The sequence below is a fragment of the Dasypus novemcinctus genome, chromosome 5 (assembly GCF_030445035.2).
Source record: "Dasypus novemcinctus isolate mDasNov1 chromosome 5, mDasNov1.1.hap2, whole genome shotgun sequence".
Classification (NCBI taxonomy): Eukaryota; Metazoa; Chordata; class Mammalia; order Cingulata; family Dasypodidae; genus Dasypus; species Dasypus novemcinctus.
The window spans coordinates 25,805,586-25,825,469 of record NC_080677.1 but is presented as its reverse complement, the minus strand read 5'-3'; the positions used below and the strand labels follow the sequence as shown (position 1 = coordinate 25,825,469).

Sequence of the window (19,884 nt, the reverse complement as noted above, 5' to 3'; positions counted from 1 at the left end):
TCTATTAGAGGATTCTAATTTAAACTGTGACACCTGTTTGATTTAGATAAGTAAACTAGAAAGTGAGTTGTTCTTAAAACTAGCTTGTAATCTGTACTTCTGTTTTCATTTACTTGCTTTTTCATATCATTTCAGCTACTTGGAAGAAAAAAATACCTACTTGGTTTAGAAGGGCTTTCCATGCAATTTAATCTGAATTTGGGCATTTCAAGAAAGATCTCATTTTTATCCATATCACATTTATTTGGTTGTATTTGTAAATTTTTTTTTTTTGGCTAGGCAAAAAAGAATCCCTTTTGTTATTTTTTTTCTTTTTCTTTTATGCCTGTTTTATTTTTGTTTTCATTTGTATTGTTTTGTTTTGCTGGAAAAACTTCAAATTAGAGTATAGATGCCAGGACAGAAACCAACATGGATCTCTTTTTTAAAAATTTTTAAACAGTTTTATTCACACACCATGTAAGCCATCCAAATTGTACAATCAATGGCTCTCAGTACAATCACAGAGCTGTACATTCATCACTTTTCTTTGTACTTATTTCTAGTCTGTATTAGAAATGTACCTAGATATCTACTACCTTTTGGCTAGTGTAGTTCAAAATCACTTTGAAAATTATCATTAAAAAACATCTTTGTACCTATGTCACACTCTTACAAATGTTTATTGACTTTACTCCCCCACTGAGCCACATTCCTTCCCCCATTACGGCACCTAGTGAGTGAGTGCTCAATACATGTTTGTTGACCAGATTGAATACATTTATATTTTATTATTTTCTTAGGGTAGATTGATCTTAGCCTTTATTCACAAGACATACATTTTATTATCTTTCCAGAATGCATAGTTGTATTCATGGAAATAATAAAAATGCAGATTAAATTTTAAAAAACTGAAATAATTTTGTGAAAATGAATTTTCTAGCTCTGAAGAACTATGGTTCTATAAAAGCAGCATGCACAGTGAACATGAGCCTTGGGGATGCACAGGTCTGGTTTTGAATTTGGTTCTGTGATTGTGGGTGTCAGTCTGGTAAAACTTTCAGAGCCTCACTTTCATCATACCCAAAATGCATCTAGAAACTCTAGGGCACAGTTTTGTTATGAAAATTGTATGAAAAAACTCATATTTCGTCTATGGTAGGTCTCACTAGGAAGCGTGGGAGCGGATGAGTGGCACTTTTGTGAAGATGAGAGAGAGTGCTTAGGAAGGCTGCCAGGGTATGCTCTTAGAATGATTATATTTGGGAAAATCAGTGAAGACCCTAACATTGGTAGATGTTAGCTTCAAGAGCATTGTGGCCAACAAGTAGGAGAAAAGAGCTCAATATCATTAATCATTAAGGAAATAGAAATCAAAAACACAATGAGATGCTACCTCACACCCACACGATGGCTATAATAAACGGCAATAACAAAAAGGAAATAAGTGTTGTCAAGAATGTGGAGGGAAGCGGATTTGGCCCAATGGATAGGGCATCCGCCTACCACATGGGAGGTCCAAGTTTCAAACCCAGGGCCTCCTGACCCATGTGATGAGCTGGCCCACGTGCAGTGCTGATGCTCACAAGGAGTGCCATGCCATGCAGGGGTGTCCCCCGCGTAGGGGAGCTCCACGCGCAAGGAGTGCATCCCATAAGGAGAGCTGCCCAGCACGAAAGAAAGTACAGCCTGCCCAGGAATGGCACCGCACACATGGAGAGCTGACGCAGCAAGATGACGCAACAAAAAGAGACACAGATTCCCGTGCCGCTGATAGGAATGCAAGCTGACACAGAAGAACACACAGCAAATGGACACAGAGCAGACAACGGGCTGAGGGGCAGGGAGAGAAATAAAAAAAAATTAAAAAGGTGTGGAGAAATTGGAACCTTTTTATATATTGTTAATGGAATGCAAACTGGTACAGTTTTCAGGTAGAAAACAGTTTGGCAGTTTTTCAAAAAGTTAAAGAATTATCATATGGCCTAGTAAGTCCACTTTAGGTATATACCAAAAGAATTGAAAACAAATACTCAGACTAATAAATGTACACACATATTTATAGTAGCACCTTTCACAAATAGCCAAAAGGTAGAAAAAAAAACAAATGTCCATCAACGGATGAGTGGATAAACAAATTGTGGTATACACATACAATGGAAAGTGATGTCATCAATATGATGACTTAAGACATACCCTAGAAAAGTCTCCCCTCAGAGACAACTAATAAAAGGAAAAATGACACTTACTTGGAATTCCAGAGGATGATGGAGACTGGAGAAATACTTCACAAATGCCAAATCAAAGAAAAAGGAAAAAAAAACCCAAAAAAGTAAGAGATTTACATTCCAGATCTACCAATCTGGGCCCCTCCCCCACTCAGTCCCACACAGCTTAGGTGTCACACAGAGGCAACGCTGGGGACCTCCTGCCACGGATGCTGCTGTAAAGCAGGATGGGTTCCAGATCAAAAGAGAAAAACTGCCAGCCCCAAATTCTTTACCTGGCAAAACTGACATTTAAAAATGAGGAAGAATTTAAGACAATCATTGATAAACTGAAACTGCAAGAGTTTATCACCCAAAGCCCTCCCTACAAATGCTAAAGGGAGTTCTTCAGGTTGAAAGGAAAAGACAGTAGAGAGTGTCTTGGAGTAGTATGAAGAAGTGAAGATCTTCAGTAAAGGTAGCTAAAAGGGTAAATGCAAACTGAATAGTACTGTATCCTCAATATATAAATCTACTTTTTAAATTTCTATAAGATTTGGAATACACTTGAGTATGAAAGAGTCATATTTCCTAATAATGGATACACAAAATATAAAGAGGGGAAATGGAGGGATATGGGAGGAGAGAATGTGTAGGCTATTGAAGTTAAGTTGGTATGTTTTCAAATTGGGTCAGTTATAGACATAGGTTGGGTAATACAAACTGCAGGGTAATCACAAAGAACATATTTTAGAAATATGCACACAATGAAATATTATTCAGCCAGAAAATAGAATGAAGTACTGATATGTGTTATAATGCAGATGAATCTTGAAAATGTTGTGCTAAGTGAAAGAAGCCAGACATAGAAGGTCACATATTGTATGATTCCAGTGATATGAAATATCTAAAATAGGTAAATCCACAGAGAAAAAAAGATTGGTGATTGCCTGGGACTTGGGAGAGGGGATGGGAGAATGGGTAATGGATTTTCTTTTGAGGGGATGAGAATGTTTTGGAATTAGATAGAGATGGTGACTGTACAACATTGTGAATGTACTAAGTGCCAGGAAATTTTTCACTTTATATTAATTTTATGTAATATGAATTTCACTTCAATAAAACAAACAAACCTCAAAGGTTACTGCTCAAGTACCTAGTAGAGGGCAATATATTTCCTTAAACACATTAGAAAATGAAAAAAAAAAAAAAAGGATTGAAAATAAGTGGCATAAAAAGAAATATATGAGCAAAAAAATTAGCTAAAAACTAAAAAAATCTGTGTTTATGAGAATGTCTAGCAATGATCAAGCTATCAAAGAGAGAAGGGAGGCCATAACTGAAGATGCAAAAAAACAAAAAGAAAAAAAACTACCATATGAAATAAACACAGATATAATAAGAAACATCCTGATTTGAAAACATTAAAATGTGTGTGTGTTGGGGGGTGTAGCAGTTTGACATAGTTATGAATTCCAAAAGTAGATATTAGATTATGTTTGTAATCTGGTATGTACCTGGGTGTGATTAAGTTATGATTAGGGCTTGGATTGGGCCACATCATTAGGGCATTGTCATTAGGGCACCAGTACCCGTGGTGGGTGGGGACTCAACAGATAAAAGGCATGGCAAAGGACAGAGTTGAGGGTTTTTGATGTTGGAGTTTGATGCTGAAGTCTTAAGCTGGAGCCCCAGGAAGTCAGCACGCAGAGGAAAGAGAAGCAGTGCCCATGAAGAGAAGACCTACGCCAGAAGAAAAACACAGAGGAATAGAGATGGCTCCTTAGACATGGGCAGAAACCCCAAGGAGAGAGATTGAACTGTTCGCCTGATAGTCTACAGCTGACCTTGTGGAGAGAGGCAAAGTCTAGTCTACAGCTGACCTTGTGGAGAAACCAGAGTTGCTGAGCCTAGAGGAACCCAGGAAGCCTGAACCCTCGCAGACAACCACAGCCATCTTGCTCCAACACATGGAAATAGACTTTGGTGAGGGAAGTAACTTATGCTTATGGCCTGGTATCTGTAAGCTCCTACCCCAAATAAATACCTTTTATAAAAACCAACTGATTTCTGATATTTTGCATCAGCACCCCTTTGGCTGACTAATAAGGGGGGAAGGCAGAATGTTTGGGAGAATAACCAACAAGCCAAGTGCTTTATAGAATTAAGGAAATATTCTATTTGTAGGGCCTCACAGCTGTTTTTCTAGGTACTACTTCTATGTCTGAGAGAAAATCCAGATAGTAATAATAATCCAATATACCACCCTTCCAGGATATACCAGATGGGATTTAATTCAATTCAAATCAACAGATTTGTTGAGGCCTGCTCTGTATTAGGCCTTGTGCTAGGTGGCTAGGGGTCAGTGGTGAAAAAGATATTCAGACTGTGCTCTCACAGAGTTCATGGGTATCAAACAAGTAATTTTGAAAGTGATGGTATAATGAAAGGAAATACAAGGTGCTTTGAGATGTGAGACATAAAGATTATGCTTCATACTTTGGTAAGTAATGTATATAATGTATTTTATGTTCAAAAGTAATCCTGGGGAGCAGATGTAGCTCAAGTGGTTGAGTGCCTGCTTCCTATGTGTGGGGTCCTGAGATCGATCTCCGGTACCTCCTAAAAAAGAAAAAAAAAGTGATCCTATGAAGAGATGTTGATAATTGGGATTGTGTAAACCAGAGAGGAAAAGGCAAAGTGTGTGTGTGGGGGGGTTATTATTGTCTTCAGGTATATAATAGTTTTCTTTTTTTTTTTTTTAATAAGGAATATATTAGGTATTTGGCCAGGGAATAATAATGTAATATTAATAATGATGATGGTATAGCTAAAATTTATCAAGTATTTATCCTGTACCAGGCATCATGACAAACATGTTATATGTTATATCTCATTTAGTCTTCACAGCAAATAGCTCTCTTTTACAGAGGAGAAAACCGAAGCTTCAAGTGGTTAAGGAACTCTCTTAAGCTGAAACCACTGGTAAGGAGTGGGACTGGATCAGAGCTCAGATTCAGATTTAATCACTTGTGATATAGATGAGCTTTCCTTTTCCATACCTGTTGCTTTATCTTTGAAAAGCATATGATTATTGCAGGGGTTACAAACTGAAATGACTATTGGGACAGGCAGGTAACAGAGATGCAGATGGGAGACAATAAGGAACAATGTGCAGAACTGGAGAGTGTTTTTTGAACCAAAGGCTTGCAAAGGTAGATTTATTTAAAAGGGGGCAAAGAGATCCACTATTCCAAGGAAGCTTAGGGTAGGGGGGAGGCATACAGGCTTGTTTATAGGTTTTCCTCTTTTTGGCTCAACCTTATAGTCATTGATATGACTTATCTTTTAACCTAGGGCATATGTGTATGCGTGTCTAATGATAGAGAGTGGTGGGGTAGAAAATGCTTGAGTTTTGGAGGTTTTAGAGACCTGCCTTGAATTAGCACTGCTACATGACTTTGAACAAGTTGCTTAACCATTTTGAACCTTGGTTTCTTCATCAAAAATAATAATTATCTAGAGGGGTTGTTGTAAGGTTTAGAAATAACATACATGGAGTCCTTAGGACTATGCCTGGCACATAGTAGACATGCAATGAGTAGCTGCTGTTTTTATTAATGTATTGGTTCATTAATACATATGTTTCCCTTGTAAGACTCTTAACTATTTGCAGGCAGCTCTTAAATCATATGTCCCTATCACTTAGCACAGACTTGATGTCACATGCTCACCTTTGGCAATTTGTTCATGCACAGCTCTAAATTCTTTTCACTAAGTAATGCTAGCCATCAAAAAAGCTTGTTGTGAGTAAGAATGAGTCAATTCCCCACAACTTCTCTCCCTGGTGATAATGAAAGTGAGTCTCATGTTCAACTTTTGCCACAAATGGGACCATTTATTAAGTAAACATTTATAAGCAAGCAGATATGGAACAATTTGTACAGCCTGTACTGTATGTAGGCTAGAAGAAGGCCTGGCTCTGTTACTGCCGTCTTTCCAGAAAGATTCACTTGAGGCAGTAAGACAGTAATCCAAGGCAGGCTCCTTTTACCCTCCTAATGGACCTGAGGCCTCTGGCAATCAATTTTCTTCTTCAAAGGCAAGGCACACCTTCATTTAGGCTCAAGGCTTAGCCTCTGTTCCTTCCGGGCCTTGCTGGATTCTTATTTCTTGTTCAGGAAAAAGGGAATATGAGTGTAAAATAGTCACCCAATCCACATATTTGAATTCTATTAATTTTGCCAGCGAGAGTCCATTTTTAACATCCATAAGGCTGATTACCAAACCTGAGATCTCACCAATCAAGACCTATTTCTGACATTCATTGTGGTAATTGGAAAGTCTCTGGTATTGCTGGGATATGGATATGTGGTAGTCTCCTTTGGCCTATGAGCTTTGCTTCTAACAAGAAGGATAGCTCTTTTTGAGCATGAACTCAATGACTCCAGAGCAGTGGTTCTCAATTGAGAGTGATTTTGCCGTCCAGGAGGCATTTAACAATGTCTGCAGATATTTTGGTTGTCACAATTGAGAAGAAGATGTGCTTTTGGCATCTAGCAGGTCTGCTAAACTTCCTACAGTGCACAGGACAGTCTCCCAAAACAGAGAATTATGTGACCCCAAATATTTATAATGAAGAGATTGAGAAACCTTGCTCTAGAATGTATCATAAACTGACTCATATGACCCAGTTGATGCTGGTGCATGTTAAAGTTAAACTGTAGGCCTCAACACCACATAACTTCTCAATAAAGATTTGAATGAATTTAGGAATTCATTGTAATGCAATACAAATAAATGAAAGGTGTCAATTTAGAGCCTAGTTATTTACTACTTGAGTATACCCAGTAAATAACTGAGCCTATAACTTTAAAAAATCCTAGGCCTTGGTCTTGTTCATCTGGAATGTAGGGGTGGATTCCCTTGCCCAAGTAGTGTTCCTATAATTACTGTCTTAATGGATACTCTTGGGCTGCTGAGTCATCAGGGTTTTTAATTGGCTGTAGCACAACAAGCATGCAATGAATGCCTGCTGTGCTCCAGAGGCTGTAGGAGGGGTACAGAGAACGATAAAATTCTCTGGCCGGGAGAACTTTTCAGCACAGTAGAAATCAGACACAACGTATCTTCCACAAGACCCCTTCTAATTACAATGTCGAAACAGCCACAATGGTAGGAGTACCCCCAGTTTACTCTAGTTTTACTCTACATGAAACCAATCCCCTCCACTCATCACCTTTTGTGTTATTTCCTCATGATCTGGGTCAGGATAAGCCTGTACATGTTTTACCAAAGCAGTACCAGATAGTAGTGGTATAAAATGTATTTTTTTTTTTAAAGATTTATTTATTTATTTAATTTCCCCCCCTCCCCTGGTTGTCTGTTCTTGGTGTCTATTTGTTGCGTCTTGTTTCTTTGTCTGCTTTTGTTTCTTTGTCCGCTTCTGTTGTCGGCAGCGGCACAGGAAGTGTGGGCTTCGCCATTCCTGGGCAGGCTGCACTTTCTTTTCACTCTGGGGGGCTTTCCTCACGGGCGCACTCCTTGCGCGTGGGGCCTCCCCCACGCGGGGGACACCCTTGCGTGGCAAGGCACTCCTTGCGCGCATCAGCACTGCGCATGGCCAGCTCCACACGGGTCAAGGAGGCCCGGGGGTTTGAACCGCGGACCTCCCATATGGTAGACGGACGCCCTAACCACTGGGCCAAAGTCTGTTTCCCTAAAAATGTATTTTAATCTAAAAAAACAAAAGCATACCAAAGCCACAAGGGTTCAAGAGAAGTAGACTCTGTAGAAACTGTGTGTTTAAAAAGAAGATTCAGAGAAAAAAGAAACAATAGTTTCACTTCATTGTGAAAATGTTGTTTCACCTCTTAAAGTCTGGAACCCAGGAAATGATCAACAGCATCACCAACACTGTTGGGGTCTCCAGTCTCCCTTTTTGCTTTTTTTCAGTGGTTCTTCACCATGCCTCAGTTGATTACATGTAATGATGCCTTAACACTCACTGCCTTAGCTAAAGGAATGCTCTTAGAACACACAGCCAACTGCCCATCTATCCATCATTTCCCTTCGTTGGAGATGGCACTCAAGACTGTGTGGGTGGCTACATAATTACTGACATGTCTGCATGTAGGAATGTAGTCTGAAACATTCTAAACTTAGAAACTATTCAGATCAGACCTCATGGATGTTGTTTTTGGAGAGTGATAACTGGCATTCTCCAGGGCTTGTAAAACGAACTCTGACATTGCCAACCTTAGATTCCAACTTTAATAGCAATCTGTTCAATGAGAACCCTGGTCTGGAGAACATTTGTTCTTCTTTGTCTGACGTGATTCCATTAATTATTATTTTTTAAATTGGGGTTTCACTTGGCTATAGGTAGGTAATTTTATGGAAAGGTAAAAATTTGGTCAGCTGGGGTGAGGGGTGGGGTAAAAATAGTAATCAGGTTTGAGATCTGTTGTGTTTTTAGCATTATTCTAGCCAAGTAGTAGAGTCAATTTCCTTTCAGCTGATTAAGTTACATGTCTATTTGGTGAATAAACCTTGCAAAAATAGCAAAATTTGTCTCTATGTCAGTTGTAAATGAATTATTTTCTTTCTCATTTAAAATTTTTATATATCAATGGTATATATTTGAAAAGTCCCAGCCAAAATCTATATTCCAGCTCTGCCTACCTTTTATATTCTTCTGGACAGAACATTAAAAAAGAAGAAAAAAGCTTCTATGGTGCATAGTATAAAGAAATTTCTCAAGAGTAATTTGTTTTCCTAAAATCAGTTTTATAAGGACTTTGGCAAGTGTAAATTGATGTCAAGGAAAATTATAATCCTAGACCAGAAAAACCATCAAGATTTCTAAGAGTCTCAACAATCATTCCTTGGTGATCTTAAGCATCAGGTATTTTAGCCAATTAGCAGATCTCTTTTTGTGAAGACAGCTTGTGTGACTGCATTGTTTAAAAAACTGGATACGATTTTCCTTTTATTTTAATAGCTACCCAAAATGGACAAGGTTAAAAATGTATTCTAATCCTGGATTTGGTTTAGGAGTTTAAGTTAAATACAAGCTGTAGGGAAACCTTGGGTTTTTGCTCCATGTGAGGTACAATAGAATATAATCTAGACCTTTATCCTATTTATACAGAGTAACAGCAAAAATAACTAAGAATTAGATTCTTGCTATGTCTTGGAAGTGAAAATCCAGGGTTCTTTCTTTGATCTAACTAAAGGTACAGCACGTAGATAGTGAGTTAGTGGAAAGCTTGCTACCCAACCCTTCTCATATGCTTTCTGTGCCCTTTCTCTTTTCCTTTTGAACCTGTTTCATTGTTTTTGATTAATGAACAATTCTTTTGGATACAAACTGGATATTTTCAGCCAAAGTTAAAGGCTAGACCTGGTAAATGTTTCTTCTTACTTATTGCAAGGCCTTTGCCATGTAGGAGCGTAGAGCAAGACCATTACAAATAACATCATTGAGTAGGAAATATGCCCTATTTCTTGCTAGCTTCCAAATCTCTCCTAGACTGAAAGCATGTATTTCATTAACCAGAGGGCTGCCATCTGAAGAATAAATTCATTTCAGCAGTCTTTTGAGTTGTCTATAGCTTGGTGTTAGGCAGCTGGGGCAAAAGGTGAACTGGAACATTTTTTTTTTTTTTAAGTAGATGACAGATATATTGAGGTACGCCTGTTGTTTCCATGTGACATCACTTGGGTTCCATTCAAATTGGGAGCTTGACAGTGCCTGATTCAGAGTGACTAGGATTTAAGAGCCAGTTTAGTTTGGCTCCTAATTGTGCTGGATTTTTAGGTGGACTGCAATTGAGGTGTATTAATTTAGCCAGCAGTTATGGGGTACCTACCCACTGTGTACCTAGTACTAGAAAATTGAAGGATTGTTGGAGATTTATCAATTGCTCTTTTTACATTGGAATTTTCTGGCTTTCTGAGTATGAATTTTGTTTTCCCTCTGCCTTTGCCTTGTGCTTGCTATTTTACAAACACCTTATTCAAACCACCAATTTTTCTAGCCTTTTCTTTAAGGCACAAAAGAAAATCAAACAAGTCTAGCTTTGTGAGTAACAAACTTCAGAGGATGTCTAGAGAACAAATCATTCCCAGGCAAAGTTGTGTGTGCATATCTTGAAAGAATTGCTAAAGGAATGGGTAAAGGGAATCCAATAGATGTAACCTACATAGCTTTTATTATCAGGTATATGGTTAAAAGCTTTTACAAAGCTTTAATACAGCTATTTGATATAGGGTCTCATGGCATTTACTTTCAATAAGCACTGTCGCACAGAGACAGAATGGAGAATCAGCTGTCCTGCATCACTTTGGAAGGCAGTGGTTGGTAGTGTGACTCAAGAGCCATCAGAGGGGTTCTTCTTCTTCAGTGTCATTGTTAATCTAATAGAAAAAGCAGAATTTACCAGGTGCCCCAAACTGTAGGGAGTATTAAGAGAGCCACACAAATGAGAAATAAGTAGAAGGTCTATGTTAAATTAACTTTTGCTGAGTATTATTGTATAAGGCTTTGGGAGTAATGTAATAGTCAAAGGTTATACAGCTACTAAGTAGTATTACAAGTATTCTTACTCAGATCTGGTTTACTCCAAAGTCATATGGTTATTCCATCATCCTGAATGACGTCAAGCCCCAATTACATGTGACATAACCATTAATCTATCAAAATTGCTGCCTAAGTAAAGGTGTCTTTATTTATGTTAATTTAACTCTCTTACATGAATTATAATATATAAGTATTTCTTGCATTGCATTGGTACTATACTTTGAAAGTGCCTCTTCCATTTTTAACAGCTTTATATATTTCACACACCATACAAGTCCCCCATTTAAAGTATACAATTCAGTGTTGTTTAGTATATTCATAAGGTTATGCATCTATCACCACAATCTCATTTTAGAACATTTTTGTCCTCCATAAAAGAAACCTCCTCTCTATTAGCTTATCACTCCCCATTCTTTCCCATCCATCATCCCCTTAAGCCCTAAGCAACCATTAATCTACTTTCTGTGTTTATAGACTTGCCTGTTGTAGACATTTCATATTAATGGAATCATACAGTATATGGTCTTTTGTAACTGACTTCTTTCACTTAGTATGTTTTCAAGGTTCATCCATGTTGTAGCATGTATAAGTGCCTCATTTCTTTTTATGACTAAATAATATCCTATTGCATGGATATACCACATTTTATTTCTCCACTCATCAGTTGGTAGATATTTGAGTTATTTTCACTGTCTTGACTATTATGAATAATGACTATAAATGTTCATAAACAAGTTTTTGCATAGGCATATGTTTTAATTTCTTGGGTATGTGCCCAGAGTGGAATTGCTAGGTCAAATGGAATTATCTATGTTTCACATTTTGAGGAATTGCCAAACTGTTTTCCAAAGTGAATATACCATATTATGTTCCCACCAGCAATGTATGAGGGTGCCAATTTCTTCACATCCTTGCCAACACTTATTATTGTCCATCTTTTTACCTCGGTTCAGTTCTCATAATCTTTGGAGTTAGCCAAAGATAAATATTTTTATTGTTATTTTATAGATGAAAACTCCGAGTTAGTGGACAGATTCAATGAAATGCCTGGTATGTGCGTGAATAGAAGGGAAGAGTGGCATGAACAGTTCAAAACAACAAATCATCCAAAAGTCATTTAAAAGTTTTTGAATCAGACACTTAGAGCTCTGTTAGATGTTAGAGATCATATTCCTAACCCCATATTTTAAAGGTGATAGAACTAGAGCCCAGAAAGTGCAAGTAAATTGAATACTCACATAAAGCTGCTTGGTAACAAAGCCAGGGCTAGAATCCCTGTCTCCTTAGCTCCCACACCACTGCCTGTTTCATAGCATCCTACTGTATTTTGCTTAGGGAATATATAAACTCATTCATATCATAGGAACTCCATATTTTTAACTCTTTCATTCAGGATGGACTTTTATTAAAATAAGCCTATGGGGATATTGGAAGGTTAGCAAAGCTGAAACCTCCCAGCGGGAAGCTTCTGATAGAATTTGTTCCACATATTGCCTAGGATGAAATTGATGTGGAGGCAGAAAATTAATGCATCCATTTGTTTCATGTTGATGTTTCTTGGGTCAGATTGCTTTGGCTTGAATTCTTTCTCTGCTGTTTACTGACTGCTTGACCCCTTCTGTAATTTTTTTCCTTATTTTTAAAATGGGGACGATAATTGTGTCTACCTCATAGAATTGTTTTGAGAATTAAATGAGAAAATCCCTGAAAAGAGTTTAGCCTAGTGCCTGACTCCTAAAAAAACCCTCAATAAATTTTGACAATTATTACTAAAGAACAGTAACTTGTTCAGACCACTGAAAACGTTGTAATCTGAGATTTGTAGAATATAAATGAATTACCCCTATTTTAAAAATAGCTTCACTTTATAAAGGAGCAGGCCTAGGAAATAGGTTATTTTCTAAAGTCTTCATAATTTTGAGGTATATGGAACATAACATTCCCTTTGTTAAGAGAAAAAATTACTATCTTAACTTCCCATCCTTTATAAATTATAAACTAATTTCCTTTATATTATAACTTTGGGCAAAAACCAACCTGGAAATTTCAACTCAAGTTGAACTCGTGTTAAAAGACCCACCCTCAGGAAACCTTAACTAAAGTACATATGCCTATAATGGATGTAATATATTAGTTGTGTTTTTCCTTAGTATCTTTGTTTTATTATCAAGATAAAAATCCACTGGATTATTTTATGTGGCTATCTTTTTCCAGTCGTGTGGCAGTGTAGAAGAGAGGACACCGAATAGAAAATCAGAAGACAGCACCAGAATCCTGGGCCTTTTCCACTCTGGTTCATGACCACAAGCACTGTGCTCAGCTCTCTCTAAGCATCAGTTTCATCATCAGGAAGTGGGGGCATGGGACAATTCTTATGTTGTAGGGTTGTCATGAGAACCAAATGATAATCCGGGCATAACAGCTCTGAGCACAGTTCCTGGCTCACAGTTACAGCCCTATAAATAATAGCTAAACAGCAGTGTAGTAGGGCTTCATGTGCCACACAATGACATTTGGAGGCAGATTCGACAGTAACTTTAGTGAATAAACTGGACATGTCCATGTTCACATAGTATGATTCATGTCTACTCTGCTGTTGCTGCTGCTGCTTTCCTGTAACCAATTTTAGAGCCTATCTTGGCAGCTGGAAGTATTTGGGATTAATTTCACACTCACTTTATGAGTCGAGCATTTTCCTGCAAGCAGCTCCCTGGACCTTTGGCTCATTACTTTGGCATCAACTGATATGGCAGTTGGACAGAGAGATGTCCTTTGGGGTCTCCATTTTATTTGGAAACCTTCAATTTGAAAAAGCAAAACAAAGGCCATCAACACATTGTGCTTGAAATCATTAGCATTTATTGTTTCCTAAACCCCTCCTTTTCAGTAGTTCTGTAAAAACAGGGAACACACATCTTGCCCAGCTCTGAAAAATCACTCTTCCTCAAATAAGTCCTAACAGCTGGTTGGCCTTATTTCATTCCAGGTGAGTGGCAAGCTCTTCTAGACCTTGGTCAGACAGATCTGAATTTTGCTGGGTCTAGTTTTTCCAGCGCTCTTTAGTATGCTAATTCTGTTAAATTCATTTGGCTTTCATGGAGAACCAAACTTGGCTGTTACGTGTAAAACTAAATTGAGAACATGGAGATCCGTTTATTTTTTTGTGCTGGCCAGTAGGTCAGGGAGATTTTCCTTGGGGGTAATTTGCATAAGGAATTGTTTATCCCACTTCTTTCTAATTTCTGTGACCATTTGGGGTAGTACACTCTTTCCACAATGGCACAGACATGCATGTAGTGAGACTGAAATTTAAGACGATGCTTCTCCCGGATTAATGTATTTTGGGCCTTGCTCAGGAAAGATCCTGTGGCTTGAGATGCTGTCTCACTGAGAAGTCATTCTTCCACCACAGCTGTGTTTAGCAAGTTGGGTGGGTCTACGAATTGACATACTGTTACATTTACTGAGAGTTTTCCCTTGATAGTGAGGAACATGCATAAAACCTCACTTTAGTCCAGCAAGGGCCCCCCGTGTTTATTGTGATCTAATGGCAGCTTAGAGTACAGCTTCCATTGGGTGACTCCCACACCCAGAATATTCCATGGCTCCCCAGTGCCTACAGATTTAAGTGCATGCCCTTCACCTTGACATTCTGGTTCCTCTACAACATTTGCCCAGTTTACCTTTCTAGTCTCAGCAAACGCTCTTCCCAATTTGGAGTATTTGCTTTTCCCTGAACCAAGCAGCCACTTTTTTTCTGCTTTAATACATTTGCTCAAGTTGTTTTCTTCATTTTTAAAGCCTTCTTACTCAAAATCTATTTTATAGGACACATTTCAGGTACCTCTTCTCAGTGGTGTGCAGATAAATGTTTAACAACTGGCTCTGGGGAGTGGGCTAGTGAGGGTGGTGATGGTATTGGTGGTGGGTGGGGGCGCCTAGCTTTGTAATATTGGTTGATTTCCATGTCTTAAATAATCCCAACCAACCAATTTCAAACGACCAATGTGAGAGCACTGAATATAGAGTTGCGAAGAGGTGAGCAATAGCTCACCATTACAAAGTGTTTCCAGCATACAAATCTAATAGACATAGATAATTTCAGGATCCCAGATAACAGTGAAATGTAGTAAAATAATTAGAAAGTAATGAGTTTTGAGGATTCATTGCCTTTGTTTATAATATAATTTAATTGAATGGGTATATGATTTAATTTTTAGCAATGGCTGTGTTTAACAACTGGTTTACAAAATTCCTGAAAATGGAACAATTAATTCTGCCAAACTGGTAGGAGTTGGCTGAGTCAGGCCAGCATCCCACTGCTTCTTCCTCTACCTTTTTCCCCCTAAGCCCTCTACACTTCAACTAGGGATGGTTACGCCCATCTCTGACCCTGCAAGGTACTTAAGGTCCTCTCCAGGCTTTGGAGTCACACAGACCCCAAAGCTTAAATCCTGTTCTCTCGTTAACTAGGTATTTGGTCTGGGCTCTATTAACTTGTGGGACCCAGTGCAAAATGAAAATGTGGAGCCCCTTTTTCCAAATGCAAAGAAAAAACTGTTAAAAGTACTAAAATATAAAGCTTTTTCTTTCTTCTTTGGAAGTTTGCAACTTCCCTGGCATTTTTTATTTTAAATTTAATGCCATTCCAAGAAAAGAAAAATTAAAAATTAAAAATAGCAGGAATTTTACCATTAATCCATATACTGTACAATGCCAGCTTTAAATGCAAATATATGAGCTTTTTACTTGTATGAGCTAATGCACATATCTCGTCAGCTCATGTGGATGTTCCATTGCCATTGGTCTTCACTTATAAAACACAAATTCAAGGATAAAATCATTAAGAATTTCAAGATTGTGACAGCAGGGCATTAAACCAAGCATGGGGCCCTTTGCACGTGGGCCCTTGGGCAATTGCACAGTTTGCTTACCTAAATACAGAACAGGCAAACTATTTATATTTGTTGAGCCTGGGAGACATCCTTAAAATAGAGATAATGCCAACCAAGTCACCGTGATGATGTGAGGATTGAAGGCACAGATACCTGTGGACACAGAGCAGGGAACATGGAACACAGTCTTTGCTCAGGAACACAGTCAGAGGCATAATTATAAACACAATAATCACAGTGTTCATGGTACTCCATAGACTATAGGGTGCGCCTTCTATTGTCATCATTTTCCTCCTTGACCTATTTCCCCTTCCAAATCATAAACTCTGAAGATAGAGATTATATATCTGTCTCCACTGAATTCCCTACATGCCTTCTGCAAATTCTTACACATACCTGGCACTCACTAGGTGTTTAATGAGCTTGGCCTTTGCATGAGTTGGACTTCTTGACAATAAGCCTCTGTGTCATAATATGAAGTCCCCCCTCCCCACTCCAGAGAAACTTAATTGGTAACATTCACAGGGAGAAAAAGTATGAACTTAGACTTTAACAGGAATCAGTTGTAATCATGGTGAGGATGGGAAAGTAGATGATTCCAGGTGTTTTGGTTTAAAGAAAGTGGCCTCTCTCTGTCTCTTCAAAGGGACTCCTCTAAGAAATAGGGAAGGGATGATTTCCAAGCCTTATTTTAGTAGAAGAGGCCATAGGGATATTAACTCTGGCCCATAATAATCTGTCCCTTTGCTAACTTCTTTCACACTTTCTGTTCTGCACAATTAGGATGTTATTATAGTAAGGTTTTCATCATTAATTGGTTTGTGTATGTATGTTTTCTTTCCAACAAATTATAAAATTCTTATGGGCTATTGGATATCACTTAGTGTTTTGGAATCAAACGGAAAATAGCACAATACTAGGCACACAATAAGCATTTCATTTTATTGTATTGCTGGTCTTGGTCCAAACTTGCTGGATTGTACTTGAATTGATTCCTGCAAGCCATAGTGCCAAAGAATCCTGGTCTGCCTCAGCATTCTACAGGCAAGAAATGTCAATTGCTTTATCTTTTCCTAACCTACATGTCTTTTCCAGTTTCTCCTCGCCATTCTGAGGAATGCACCCCCAATTGCTTTTTTCACACATGGGATTTGCAAGACCACACAGCTGTAGACTCTATTTGTTTGAATGATGATTTTTTAACAAGCCCTTTGGACCAGTGTCAATAAGCCATGAAATATCACCAAATGGACCATCTACCAAACTTCTGAAACTCATCTGTGCTCTAGCCCTCAAGTTGGTGGGAACTTGAGAGAGGAGCTCACATAGCCTTGGCTTTTGCTATTCCTGTTCTGGGGACCTTCAGACGCCTTGAGCCTCTGGGGCAGTCAGCTCATTACTTTTAATGAGCATGAAATTCACCAAGAAATTAAAATAAAATAGAACACCAGTGGGCAGCCTTGGATGTTCCATTCAGTCGTTGGTTTAGTCCTTTTTTCCACAACATTATTCAAATGGATGAAGGAAAAAAAAAGCCAGTCCTACTCACTCCTGCCAATTTTATCCTAAGTAGGTTTGTCATTACACAGCTAACATACCCTGAGTTGTTTTTCTTTTTTTTTTTGTTTGTTTTTTTCTTTCAGGTCCCTGTGGACTGTTGCTTGACATTTGTGTTAAAAATGACATTTCTTGACTGATCATGTATATGAATATTATCTACCTTTTGGATAGAATAAGGAAATATTGGATATCCTAATATGAAGTAATATATAAGGACTAATACCAGAGGAAGACATTTATTTTCTGAAAAGGGCATAATGAAGTTATTTTAAACTTACAAGGCAAATGTATTATTTTGATAAGAATTTTTTAACTGTTCAATCTCTGTGGCATAGACTATAAAAACTTTATTATGTGTTACTTATATTACTATATATTGTAGAAGGTCAATTGATGGTAAAGCAGACACTGAACAATGTCCCCATTAAGCTGATCCATGGATATTTTGATCTCCTGGCCATATGGATTTGGAATTACTTTGGGCCTTTTTTTTTTAAAGAAGGAAGTAAGCAGATGAATGATAACTCTTATTATTCAACATAGCTTGTGTTTGTGGAAGACAAAGTTCATCAAGTTGTTTTAAAGAAAAACAAGAGTGTGCCAAATGTAATTTGTTGAGGGCTCAAGAATTGTGAAATTATCCCTAACCAAGGTTTGTAATTTCTGCAGGTAATAGCTCTAGCAGATGCAGTAGAGGAAAACCAAGACAATCTGTTCCAGTCATTCACCAGGCTGAAAAGTGCCACTCATTTGTTGATTCTGCTGATTGGGCTGTGGCAGAAACTCAGTGCTGACCAGATTGCTATTCTAGAAGCGTCTTTTCTGCCTCTGCAGCAGGACACTCAAGAATTGGTAAGGACCCACAAACCTTCAGTGGTAATGGCCAACATTACTTAAAAGATTTTGGTTTTTATGAAGATATCACACAGCTATCATGTGTTCCAAGGTATCAAAGGCTTGGGGTTTTTTGTTTTGTTTTTTTCCCAAGAATGCCATTTTCCTTTTCTTTAAGCTGTAATAAAAATGTCAAATTAAGGCCATTTTTTTCCTGAGCTATTTTAAAAATAGGTATATAGACCATTTTTATGTGGCATCCAGTCTATTTTTTATGTGCACTTCAATCACTTAGAAACCAGTGAAATAGTCATTTGACAGTCTGAGCGATGGCAGTAAACCTTCAGGTTAGCTAATCCTTCCCTTTTCCTCCAGAGAAAACAATTTGGCCATTTTTATTTGCTCAGTGTTCTTAAATTTAAATGTTACTTCAAGGATTAGAGAGAACTAAGATAACCTTGCTAAATAACAGATATTCCCTTACATTCATATGGTTCTTTATAGATATAGTTTGTAAGTTCTTTTACCCTCAATGCTGGAGGAGCAGTTTAGAATGAAAAGGAAAAGTTAGGATGTTGTTCAGAGTTTTTGGTGAAGGATTATTTAAATAAAAATATCTTAGACCTGTTGAATCCTAGAGGCATAAGTGACCACCAGATACTATTTTGAGGGACTTTTTATGTTTTTATTTACAAAGGAAAAAATATACATCTTAGAATCAGAGACCCTTGAACTTATTTTTGAATTGGGGGAAACCTAGAAAATCATTTCAAATCTGTTTTTAAACCCAGATATGAGAATATGGTAATAGAAATAGCAGTATTAAAACTAACATTTTCAGTTCTTATTCTTTACCAGGTGCTATTTTAAGTGTTTCACAAGGATTATCTCATTTAATCTTTTTTTTTTTTTAAAGATTTATTTTTATTTATTTAATTCCCCTCCCCTCCTCCAGTTGTCTGTTTTCTGTGTCTTTTTGCTGCGTCTTGTTTTCTTGTCTGCTTCCGTTGTCATCAGCGGCGCGGGAAGTGTGGGCGGCGCCATTCCTCGGCAGGCTGCTCCCTCCTCCTTCACGCTGGGCGGCTCTCCTTATGGGTGCACTCCTTGCGCGAGGGGCTCCCCTACGCGGGGGACACCCCTGTGTGGCAGGGCACTCCTTGCGCGCATCAGCACTGCGCATGGGCCAGCTCCACACAGGTCAAGGAGGCCCGGGGCTTGAACCGTGGACCTCCCATGTGGTAGACGGACGCCCTAACCACTGGGCCAAAGTCCGTTTCCTCATTTAATCTTAAAAATGACCCTATAAGGTAGTTGAAATACTATTTTCATTTCCAGTTTACATATGGGAAAATTTAGGCTTTTGCTGTTAACTACTGTTCTGAAACTCATAGAACTTGTGTGCTGTAGAGCCAGTTTTTGGACCCAGGTCTGGCTGCCTCCAAAGCACATGTTTTTAACCACTATCCTATATTTTAGTGAACAAAGTCATCAATGTAATTTTGAAAATCACCAGCATTGTCAACTGAATCTAATTTTCTATAGTTGGGTCACAAGATTGGCAGATAATTTTTAAAAATGAAACTACATTTTATGTCCTAAACAAAATACCAATAGATAAATTGGAAAAAGAATTTAGAATATACATTTTCCAGTGGCAAACAATATGTTTTAAGGAGGTTGACAAAATACAATTACAACTAAAATTGACCTTTGAAAGGAGACATTTAACTCTAATAATGGAAAATGAAGAATGCAATGGTTAGGATTTTGTGTGTGTGTGTATTTGGCTTTTATAAAGGATATTTATTTGGGGTTGAAGCTTACA

The 19,884-nt window shown here is 38.0% G+C and overlaps 1 protein-coding gene across 3 annotated transcripts in view; it reads left to right on the top strand.

Moving 5' to 3' along the window:
• Positions 1-19,884, top strand: part of BBS9 (Bardet-Biedl syndrome 9) — a 591,858-nt gene that overhangs the window by 424,232 nt on the left and 147,742 nt on the right. For all 3 annotated transcript variants that reach the window (XM_058296789.2, XM_071215094.1, XM_071215092.1), the window contains one exon: positions 17,895-18,077. In XM_058296789.2, the coding sequence (XP_058152772.1) occupies positions 17,895-18,077 (183 nt within the window). The remainder of the gene's footprint in view (positions 1-17,894; positions 18,078-19,884) is intronic.